Source organism: Schistocerca gregaria, chromosome 2, assembly GCF_023897955.1.
Source record: "Schistocerca gregaria isolate iqSchGreg1 chromosome 2, iqSchGreg1.2, whole genome shotgun sequence".
Classification (NCBI taxonomy): Eukaryota; Metazoa; Arthropoda; class Insecta; order Orthoptera; family Acrididae; genus Schistocerca; species Schistocerca gregaria.
This window is the reverse complement of record NC_064921.1, coordinates 128,800,455-128,812,972: the sequence shown is the minus strand read 5'-3', so window position 1 is coordinate 128,812,972 and position 12,518 is coordinate 128,800,455. Positions and strand designations below refer to the sequence as shown.

Below are 12,518 nucleotides of genomic sequence, written 5' to 3'. Positions count from 1 at the left end.
AATAAGTACTACTTTATTTGATGAAAAAGGCGTACAAAAAATAAACGAAATTCCATTGTCAACTACAACCGTGAAGAGCAGGATTGATGAAACGCAGGAAAAGAAGCTGTCATTACAGCTTTGAAGCTAAGTGAATATTTTTCGCTGCAACTTGATGAGAGTACAGGCATTGCTGGAGAGGCGTGTTCCTTAGCCTTTCGTCATTTTAAGTGACAATAATGAAGTGCAAATGTTGTTTCGCCAGCCTTTCCTGACAAAAGCAACTGCCGAAGAGATTTTGAAATCTGTTGACAAATTAATGAAAGAAAATGAAGAAGGTTGGCCAAAGCAGATAGGTTTGACAACTAATGGGTAACGAGCTCTGTCCGGTATTCATACTGGCATAGTCCCCAGAGGTAGGCAAATTGCTCTCTGGTTCAGTGGAAACACTGCAGCGTACTTAGAGACGCTATTACAGGTAAAGGTTCCGAAGAGTGTCTCAGACTTTTAACAATGCAGTAAAAATCGAAAACTTCGTTAAAGCAAGACCTAAAACTTGAGACTCTTTAATGTTTTGTGTAATAAAATGTACAGTGAATACTCTCAACTTCTACTCCACCCACAGTCCAGTGACAGTTGAGAGATAAATGATTGTCAAGATTTTTTGAACTCATTGATAAACTCAGGATTATTCACATGGACGGAGGTTGTGATGGAATACTAGTAAGTTCCTACTCAGACTGTGTGACTGATGAAAACTTATAGACACGGTTTGCATATTTTCGGTGGCCTTGACGTTCTGAACTCTGCAGGGGAAGGACGTCCATAACATTTTGCGCAATTCAAAGCAGAATCAGTGGAAATGAAAATTCAGCGATGGGCTCAAAAAGTGGAATAAGATTCCTGCAAAGCATTTCCAGCTTTACATAAATCAACTAAGTGAAAACCGTTAAAACAAGATCTATAAGCATTACAGATTATCTCTAATCAATTGGCATCCAGCCTCAGATAATTTAGCATAATATATTTTCCTAAACTTCTGGCAAATGCTTTAAATAAGCTTAATTCTAAACAATATTTTTAAACAGTAACTTTATCTAACATAGTTAATTTTTCAAACATAATGATTTTAATAATAACGATAATTTATTTAATAATAGTAATAATAATAAATTTAATAATAATAATTTATTTATATTTTATTAACTTTTTTCTGTACTGTGAGTGTACATTTTATTCTACATTCTCATGACTGAGATATCTACATTTACACTTGCTAGAGCAGTACCTATGCCTTTTCATGTTTCTTTCCCTAAAATTGGAAGCGAAAACAAATGGATCAGCAGTTCCCTTGACAAAGACCGCTTAAAAAATTGAAAATGTGATCAAGTGAAGAAGACTCATTACTTGAACTATTAAGTGATCAGACTATAAAATCGTTTTTCAAAACAACACCACTGGTCCCATTCTGAATAAACATTCTGCAAGAGAATCCAGCAGTTGCCAAATTTACACTAAACCAGGTAATGGGCTTTTTGACAACATGTATACGTTATAGAGTCTTTTCATTCAGATAGTGGTTTGATGCTAAACTCTATTAGTTTTAATTCAGATACTTACTTTCTTCTGGAGGACAAACAATGTCGAAAGACCAACAATGTTAAAAGTCACACTGAATTATCATTAACACTGATCACTCGATTTTGAGTTTTCTTATAACTGTGACACCTAAGTGAATACAATAAAAATGTTTGCTTAAAATGTATATTTATTTTAGTTATTGTTTTACAGTATGTTTTATGTATTAAGCCTACTGACGTGTGGGCATGATTTTAGATGGTCTATTTGTGTTTATATGTTTTACTTGTATATTTTAGTCGGTGGGCCTGTCAGCTTTTTTCGAAAAATCGGTGCTCCACACAACTACAGAGGTAGCAAGCCACTGCTCTATAGTATAGCTTAAACGTAACACTGAACAACAAATTTGGAGTGAAAGTGTGTAAATTGCAAGATTTTGAGTTCGTTATGTTTATTTCAGTATAAAATGCACCATCTTTGTTTATTCTCGAACGAAAATTTTCATGAGACCCAACTTGATGTGCATGGGCTGGAAAGGAATCTTTTTATGATCTACTAGCGGTTCATTCATAATGTTCTTTATACCTGGTTAAAGAGATTTTCTGATGGGTCATTCATGTTTACTGTAATGAGATGCACAACTCGGCTATCCCATACACATAGAAAGCAGTAATATTTAGTATATTCTAACTGCATACCTAATAGCAGTACAACCACTTGCAAGTCACCACAAACCTGCCATTGCAAGTCACTTTACTTGATGGTTCAAAAATCTACTTAAACCTGACTAACCTAAGGACATCCCACACATCCATGCCCGAGGCAGGATTTGAACCTGCGACCGTAGCAGTCACGCGGTTCCGGGCTGCTAGACCACCGCAGCCGGCATTTTACTTGATGCCTTCTAGTAAAATTTTCATGTTTTGGTATGACTCTTTCATATGCATACTATGCCCAACTACAATTGAAGGAAGCTCTTTACTAATTTGTAAAAGCACTGCTTTTAAACTCAACTTTGAAGAATCAATAAAGAGTCTCCACTCATGAGGGTTGTAATTGTTACTGTCTTCCGCAGTAGATTGAAACATTTACACTGCTTTCAAGAAAATTGTGCTGCTGCACTCTTGATGCTAAAATCTCAGTGTTAGCTTTAGAGAGGTCCACATCTCAAATGAGATCACTTAACTTAGTTTTAGATAATTTTTATGGATCATCAGTTGATGATATATTTGGAAGAAACTCTGGATCTTGTGATGTAAATGGTTCAGGACGTTCAGAATCCCCATCAGAAGTAATCTTGTACTCTGTCGGTCATTCAGATATTGGCCGTCCTTCCCCATGTAGAACTGGACATATGGCAGATATAATGTTAGGATGAATCGCTGTCTGCTTATTCTTTTTTGACATTTCCTTTTTGATAGGAGGAACCATAGGAAAGTAGCAGTCACTGACATGGTTAGTTGGCTCACACCAGTTCATGGGCGCTGCCAAGGGCATTGAACGTCCTCTCTCATGCATCCAATTAATGAGGTTGCTGGTCACATGTGGAGCTTAGGGTCTATTCCGATCGCCTATTTTGCACCCAAAATAACAACTGTAAGCTTTTTTAATCAGTGGAGCTGTTTGCTGACTTTGTGAAGGAAATGTCACTTCTCCACTCACATAGCACAATGTGTCACGACTGTTAACACAAACTAGTGGCATTTTGGTTCACTTCAATGGCAGTCAACATGAACAACTGGTAGTTAGTCTGGAAACAAATGTGCAAAAATTATTACATGCATTAATGAAGTCAATGCAGTTGGAGAGGAGTTAGCCAAAAAGATCACTAAAATTGGTATCAAAGTGCTTACATCCAAAATATTGCACACAAGTAAGACCAGAGACAATAATGTAATCCATTGTTACTAGTGATAATGACTTTGACAAACCATTATAATATTTGATTTTAAACTTAACGTAAAAATTCGTATATAATCATCTCACCATAATAAAACAGTGTAAAATGAAAACTAGAGTTAACTTTGAACTGTCTTTGTGATATTCGCAATCAGCAAATTAGAACTGATAGGAATTGGCTATTTACATTCGATTTACATTTTCATTGTTGCACAGTGTAATCTTCCCTTTGAGGACATTGCAGATGGGTACAGATACAAGGGAATATGTCCAAAGCCAACAAAGTCATCACCGTCTTTACCCATACGTCATAATTAACTTTTACTTGTATATAACACACAAGTATACCTACATCAAGAAATAAGAAGTAAGTATTAGGAGATAAATTGCATTAAGACGGTTTTATTCAATTTTTCGTCTCTACTGCAAAAGTAGGAAATGTGGAGATGTTTTCTCTCTGCAGAAAGCGGTTTATCTTATGGTGAACTGAGTTCTGTAAGAAAAAATATAGTTTTCGAATCTGGAGCAAAGCAGAATTATCTTTAATTTAAGAGAATGGGGAGCGTTGCGAGCACATTTTGCTGAAACGCAAATGTGCTTGTACACAGAATAAGAATTACTTGGTGGTGAAATTGGTTTAATTATTCTAAAATTTAAAAAATCATACTATTACTCTGATAAAGGAGCTATAGATACATTGCCGGATACAGGGCCCGCTCTACGGGCGGGCACCCCGGGCATTTGTCCGAGGAGCCAAAATTTGGGGGTTCCATTTTAGCTGTAAGTGTCAGGAAAATATTAATGTTATAAATATTCGGTATTAGAGTAATATTACCGCATACAAACTTAAAATGTAATTTGTAGTCGTGTGACTTGTTTCTGTCGCGTGGGTTATCTAAATTTTCATTATCATTATGACGTCACTGGCTGCGCGATCGAGAGCGTCCGTTTAATTTTCGTCGCACTCTGCGGTGGCGAAGTTTCTCCGCTCGCTCCGATACACCGTTGCCGCGGTTGTATGACCAATTGTTACGTGGCACGCGTCAGGGAGAGCTGCAGTCGTGCACAATTCACGTAAGAATTCGCCATAAGAATAAAAAACGACGTTCTCATACGCAACAAGAGGTCAGCCCATCAGAGATCCAAAAGGATAATACAAAATACTTTTTTTTATTTTTTTACAAATGATCAAGAACTAAATGTATTAGATGACAGATCTGAACACCTTAGTAATCATAGTAACTTTTTTCCTTTCTTATATAATATATACAAGTACCATATCCAACGAAGTGCTACTAGCACACTGTAAGCATCTGGAGTGTACTTTCACTGACGGTGATTCTGTTGACATATGAGGGTGGTTTAAAAAGCTCTGCGAACGGAATTAAAAAAAGTACTTCTATCATTGAAACCTTTTTATATTTCAGTGTACTTTCCTTGTAGATTAATGCACTTGGTCCTACGATGTTCCAGTGCCTTTATCCCATCTCGAAAATGAGGTCCTTCAGGCCTACAAAATAGTTGTCAACTCCGGCTATCAGTTCTTCGTTTGAAGTGGATCTTGGTCCACCAAGATAAATTTTCAGTTTTGAGAAGAGATGGAAGGCTGACGGAGCCATATCAGGTGAATAATGTTGGTGTGGCAACAATTCCTAGTTCGTGTAATTTTGCCATGACGACTGCACATGTGTGAGGGCGCGCGTCGAGAGTCACGCCACCCATCTTGCAAATATTTTTTTCATTTGTAATTCCTCATTTAAAATGTGATATACCCTTTCAGATGACACCTGGCGAGTGTGAGCAATTTCATACACTACTTTCAATCGGCGATCCACCATGACCATATGAAGGAGCAAAGTCCCCCAGTGTATTCTGGAAATCGGCATGAATGTCCTTTGCTTTCATACCTTTCATTACGAATCGCGATTTTTTTCATCTTCGCAAAGCACTATGGGAGAGAAAAAACGGAGCCACGTCACCTTCACAGATCTCTTCCAAGTGCACTGACGTGGCACGTGTGATAAGGCAACAGTCCAATGAATATCACGTGAACAATTCATTGCACTAGCACTGATCTCTCGTGGTGATTCGGAGAACGTTTCAGTCCACCCTCGTAAATGGCGTAAAATTAGCAGAAGAAATTTCAGCAGTATCAGCGCTTTTCTGCAAAAAAGAAGACCTAAACGAAGTACTGAGTATAATTACAAAGTTAAATTTTGTCCCAAATCTAACGAGTTCTTTTAGAATATTCGTGACGTCACCAGTAAGTGAAACAACTAGCACAAGGAGTTTAATTTAAAGTCAATTAAAAACTTTTCATGTTCGACTGCAAGAAATCGTCTTAATGGTTTGACGGTGTTAGAAAATTGCTCATCAAGTAAATTTAAAAGATGCAATCAGAAAGTTAAAAACGTAAAAAACGTTAAAAACGTAAAAATTACATGGTTAAAAATTTGTAGTTTCAGCTTTTTCTTAAATAATTTTTTACTGTCTTAATATGTATATTAAATATAATGAATCATTTTATTATATTTTAATATAAGTATAATCTCTATATACACACTGAAGAGCCGAAGAAACTGTTACACCTGCCTAATATCCTGTAGGGCCCCTGGGAGCCGTGCTGATACAAAGAATGACATCCTTCAGTATTCAGTGTTTTCTTAAGCACAGTATGTGGACCGCAACCTAACCACAAAATACACCATCATACCATAACACCAGAGCTTCAGTAATTCACAGGTGGCATGATACATGATTGCCAGTAACGTTCTCCAGGTATTCGCCAGACCCATACAGTTCTATCGGATTGCCACGATATAAAACGTGATTCATCTCTCCAAAATATTTGTCTTCAGTCATCTAGTATCCAGTAGCGTTGGTCTTTACATCACCTCAGTCCCCACTGACTACAGAAATAGGTGGTTTTTGGGGATCTTTAACACAGTCATTGTGCTAGCTGGACTGATGGTGGTACTTCGGAACTCAGGAGTGATCCTTTCAGCAGATTTCATGCGATTTGATACAATCACCTTCTGGAATGCTCGGAGATCCCTGTCCGTCAGTTCACTAGGTCTGTCTGGTCTTGGTTTAGCTTCGTTTATTCCTTCGCGTTTTCCCTTCAGAGTCTCGTCACCAATAGTCGACTTGGCCAGCTTTGGAAGGGCTGAAATGCCTCTGATGGATATGTAACTCACTTGACATCGAATGACTTGTCCACGTTCGCAGTTCAACGTTCGAAGTTATTAAACATTTCTGACCGGCGCATTCAGCATTTACGGCTTCTCTGCTGACAACACAATACTCCCCTCTGTCTTTTATGGTGGCGGATCCGCCTCTCCAGACACTACGTGATTAGTTCCGGATTACTAGGGATGTCCGGATACCTCATATTACTTTTACTTTTTATGATGAACTTTTTATGCCCATTTCAAATCCGTTTTGTTCTACCACGTCGGGGTTTGTCGGAAATTAGGTAACCGCTGTGATTATTTTAATGTCTAGACATAAATTAGCACTGTTGGAACCGCAGTGGAACCACAATTTTCATACAATTTTTGTATACATAGAAATATTGAACTGCCATCAACTAGAGTCTTATTTGTACTGAGATCTCTGGAATGAATATAGCATTGGAACATGGTGAATGTTCAGAGACTCATGTCAGAAAAGTTTGGAAACAGCAGTATAATATTATGAAAACATATGCTTCAGCATACGATGATTTTTCTGCTACATGAAAAAGACGCATGAATACGTGTCACTGCATCTTGAAAATGTACGATGTCGTAGTGCAACTTGCGTATAACTGATTGAAAGTGATCACAGTGCTTGTGGAAAGTCATATACTCTTGTTTTATCTCCAAGTTGGACAAAAAAGAAGTTAAAATGTGTGAAATCTTATGGGACTTAACTTCTACTGTCATCAGTCCGTAAGCTTACACACTACTTAACCTAAATTATCCTACGGATGAACACACACACCCATGCCCGCGGGAGGACTCGAACCTCCGCCGGGAGCAGCCGCACAGTCCGTGACTGCAGCGCCTTAGACTGTTTTTTTTTCCCTTATTTTGTTCGGTATTGTTCGTTGCGTTTGGTCTGGGCGGACGTCACATGACATCCGTTCAAGTTGATCGTTGATTCCTTTACTCAGCTGTTTTATTACAGAGGGCCACCGACTCTGTGACCGAACACGCTCAACTACCGTGTCGGCCACTGCTCGATTAATCCCTCGCGGCCAAGTTGGACAGCAGAGCTACAAAGCATCATTGCGTAACAAAGAAAGGGCCGATCAAACATATCAGGCAATCAGAAAATGAAACTGTCGTTAGAGCTTCGTCGGTTGAGCGTGGTGAATTTGTCATGCCAATGCTTCGTATGAAGCTGGAACTCACGAAGAATCCCTTAAAGGCACTAGGCAAATAGCAGGCAGATACTTTTCTGTACCAATGCAACCAGTTTTTACAGTTGGATTATGCGAAAATGAAACAAGGTGTGCACATGAGTCCGCAAATAAAGATCATTGCGCTGATAGCCACTTTCACTACTTATAGAGAGGTGGTGAAAGGCACGCGTGGATGGCATTCAGAAAATCCGTAGCTGTGTTTGTTGGAAATTCTAAATCAGCTGTGGATAGACAGATGCTAACATGTCCCTCAAAATTCAGCTTCTCGACCCGCTACTCCGAGAGCACAGATTACGTCTGCGAATAAAGTACACTGAGGTGACCAAACAAATCGGATAGCGATATCCACATTTACAGATGGAGGCTGTATTGTGTCTACAAGGTACGAAATGGCGGTGCGTTGGTGGAGCTGTCATCTGTACTCAGATGATTCACATGAAAATGTTTCCGACGGTATTATGGCGCCACGATAGGACTTAACAGACTTTGAATGCAGAATGCATGGGACATTCTGTTTCAGAAATCATTATGGAATACAATGTTCCGAGATCCACAGTATCAAGAGTGTGCCGAGAATACAAAATTTCATGCGTTACCACATTCACTTAATGACAGAGAGCAATGGTTGGCAGTGCTGAGAGAGAAGCAAAACTGCGCGGAATAAGAACAGAAATCAATATGGGACGTAGTACGAACTTATCCATTAGAACAACACAGCGAAATTTGGCGTTAGTGGGCTATGGCAGCAGACGACCGACGGGAGTGTCTTTGCTAGCAGCACGACATGACATTGCCTGCAGCGCCTCTTCTGGGCTCGTGACCATATGTGTAGGTCCCTAGACGACTAGAAAACTGTGGCCTCATAAGATCAGTCTCGATTTCAGCTGATAGGAGCTGATGGTAGTGATCGAGTGTGGTGCAGACACAACGGAGCCATGGATCCAAGTTAACAAGACACTGTGCAAGTTGGCGGAGGCTCCATAATGGTGTGGGCTATTTTTATACGGAATTGACTGCGTCTTCTGGTCCAGTTGAACCGATCATTAACCGGAAATTGATTTTTAGAAGACTATTTGTAGCCATTCACGGATTTCATGTTTTCAAACGACTATGGAATTTTTCTAGAAGACTATGCACCATGTCACCGGGCCTCAGTTGTTCGCGTTTGGTTTGAAGAATACTCTGGACCATTCAAGCAAATGATTTGGTCGTTCGTATCGTTCTATATGAACCCCACTGAACTTTATGCGACGTAATCGAGACGTCCACAAAATTCTGTACTGGCAACACTTTTGCAGTTATGGATGATTTAGAGACAATACGGATCAATATTTCTGCAAGGGAATTCCAACGAGTTGTTGAGGCCATGCCACGTCGAGTTACAGCACTACGCTGGGGCAAAAAGGGATCTGACACCATAGTGCACGCTGTTCCAGCTCGTCGGCTCCGTTGTGAGCCGCGGAGCGCTCCCTCCTCCAGGGAGCCGTGTCGCCCGAGTGGGCCAGAACGTGGCACGGCTGGCTGAGGCAGGCGGCAAGGCATCCGTTTTGATGTGCCAGCTGCGTCTTACTAGATCGACAACCTCATGCTCTTAGCTGCTAAGACGTGGTGACTGATGTTCAGGAAATAAGTAAGAAACAATTGTTTTACAAGAAATTGCATACTAAATTTATTGGGCCTCTGTAGCTTGACATTTTCTTTTCACTACAAGATCGGAAATATCAAACGTCAAAGTGTTCGCAACGTTAACGCGGAGGATGACCTTCATTGTTGCATCCTGAAGACACGGTCGTTCTTTACTTTTTACTCTTTTCATTGCTGAGAATAGCTGCTCACAACAATACGTAGATCCAAACATGCACATGATCTGAGCGGCGTTGTTGTGAAGCTTTTGTTGTAATTAACGATACCATCGTGACAAAACCAACGTGGTGTAGTACCTCTCTTCCAGTAAAGTTGAATTTTGCACATTAATTATCTACAATTGAAGTGACGATTACAAGTCATTGGGGGAAACTGAAAAAGGAGTGCTGAACACCTTAAGTTCAATTTCCAAACTAGTGAGGTCTCGGAATCGTGTTTCAAACGACGTGATGAGCTGCTTTAACTTTGCTTGGTAATCGCCGAAAGTAGTACCTTCGGGTAGTTTTAAAGAAGCAAGAAGATTGAAGAACGTTAAATGTCCATTACTCATCTGCCTCTCAGATAAACATAACTTTTCCATGAACGCTTTGATCTGGTAGTGCATGTCAACACCTAGCTGCCCTTTGCCGTGTAATGACAGATTTACATTAGTAAGATGCATAGTTGTGTCAGCTAGGAATGCCAGGTCTGATATCCATTTTATATCTTTCAGACAACGCATTTCTTCCCCTTTCATTTCGAGAAAACAGGGATATTTTCTCACGAATGACAAAGAAAACATCAAGAACTTTTCCGCGACTCAGCCAACGAACTGTGGTGAGGTATATCCCCATACACCGCTTCCATATCCTTCAGGACTCCTTTGAATTGGCGATGATTCATACCGTGACGCCGCACAAAATTCACACACTTCACGACGTCTTTCATTACGCCACCTAGCTCTACTGTTTCAGCACACAGTGCCTCGTGGTGGATAAAACAATGAGGAGTCAAAATGTCATCCCGAATTCGTCCCTAAGTACATTTTTCAAACGAGAAGCAAAACCTTGGTGACGCCGCCTGTCGCTACAGAATGGAGATTACCCCACGGCAAATTAATATTGTCCACTGATTTACAAACAGCTTCAAAAATGTCACGTCCTGTTGCGGTGTAATCGAGTGGTACCACATCCAAGAGTTTTTCAGTTACTTGCAGCTCCATGTCGACACCACGCACAAAGACTGATAGCTGAGCACAGTCCGATATGTCGGTGCTTTCGTAAAGCGCTAGTGAAAATGCCACAAAGCTCTCCCCCTTTATCCTGAGCTGTGTCTCTAAATCCCCTGCCATGTCCAGGATTCGACGAGACATTGTTTGCTTCGACAGGAAAACCCCTTCATTTGCCTGCACCTCCCTTGGAAACAAACATTACTACCATGCGCGATTTTACGAGTGGTCCCACTGATAACGGCTTGCCACTCGTCGATGTGATGTGAGCGTCCCTGTAGCTTGCTCGAATTGCAGATTCAGTAGTGTTTTCTCCGCTCTCATTCACCTGAAAATTATAAACTCATTACGGAACACGAACTATGTTGCATGTTGCTGGTTAGCACACTGGAATCGCATTCGGAAGGACGACGGTTCAATCCCGCGTCCGACCATCCTGACTTAGTTTTTCCATGATGTCCCTAAATCGCTCCAGGCAAATGCCGGGATGGTTCCTTTCAAAGGGCACGGCCGACTTCCTTCCCCATCCTTCCCTAATCCGATGAGACCGATGACATCGCTGTCTGGTCTCCTTCGCCCCAAAACAACCAGCCAACCGTATTAAGAAACCGTTTTTAAACTTACGTCTCCTGGAATATCGTTCTTAAGCCTAGCTACCAGTTCTCTAAGTGCAGCGCCTTCTACCTGATCGTAGTGCGCTGCGTGAAGACGTGAATAATGTCGTATATTGCACCTCTTCGCAGAATTAAATGCTTTGTGACATACAAGACACTGCAGACGACCATCCCTCTCAATGAATAGAAAGGTATCCTCCAATAGAGGTGGTTACAGGGCTCCCGCGGCTATTCATAGCTGTCACTGAACGCGGATTATGGCGTCAGTTGCATGCGACCTGGGGGCAGTCAGTTCGCCTTCCTCCTCCACGCGGGCTGCGAGCTGCCGCAGTGAGCGCTCCGGAGCGCTCCGGCTCCCTGAAGCTCGGTTGGAGCAGCCTGCCATAGTGGAAGGTATCCGATGACTTTTGTGACTTCAGTGCGTAATACTCAGCATGTTGGCGAACAATGTACTCAGATTCGTTAGACAAACTATTTCTTTCTTTTACTGTATACATTTTTGTAAATGTCCGTATTTCACTGAGGTAGACATGCAGTTTGCGGCAGGGTGCCAATTACTTATTCCGTCCACACAAACACTTCTCCTGTTCACGAATACAGCTTGCTATATTTTTTATTTTTAAAGCACTTTGTTTTGGCAGCATGTTGTGTTTTTAGTTATGACAGCTGATAGGTTTTATTTCAGATGGGCTACGCAAAGCTTGGTCAGTGGGGCACCGGTCTGCACCTCCGCCAGTTCTCCAGAGCCTACGTCTTCCAGGACGACCGCGGCAGCAGGCTGGTCTTCACCTGCGTCGACGCCGCCATGATCGGCAACGGGCTCCGCAGAGACGTGAGTACACCCCACCCTGCGTTACCACTGCAGCACTTTTCTCAGCGGTCTGATAAATACTGAGACGATCCATGAGGTACGCTATTTGATCAAAAATATCGACACATTACTAATGGAAAATATTATGGGTTGCGACCAACAAGCCTGGACAGTCGCGCCCGGTGGCTCTCCGCAGTCGGGATTCGACGAGCGCGATGCCCTCACATCAAATCCGCCTGATGGTTTAATGGCAAGGACTAGTGTACCATCGTGCGTGGATATCGTTTTCAGTTGGTTTCCCACGTCTGTTTACGTGAATACCCAGGTGATACCTACGCCCGACCTCAGTAACACGAATCGCAAGCGTTTGCCAAGCGT

The 12,518-nt window shown here is 41.3% G+C and overlaps 1 protein-coding gene across 1 annotated transcript in view; it reads left to right on the top strand.

Moving 5' to 3' along the window:
- LOC126336506 (neutral ceramidase-like) overlaps positions 1 to 12,518 on the top strand; it is a 313,334-nt gene that overhangs the window by 101,468 nt on the left and 199,348 nt on the right. Inside the window, exon 3 of the mRNA XM_050000282.1 lies at positions 12,015 to 12,161. Within this exon, the coding sequence (XP_049856239.1) occupies positions 12,015 to 12,161 (147 nt within the window). The remainder of the gene's footprint in view (positions 1 to 12,014; positions 12,162 to 12,518) is intronic.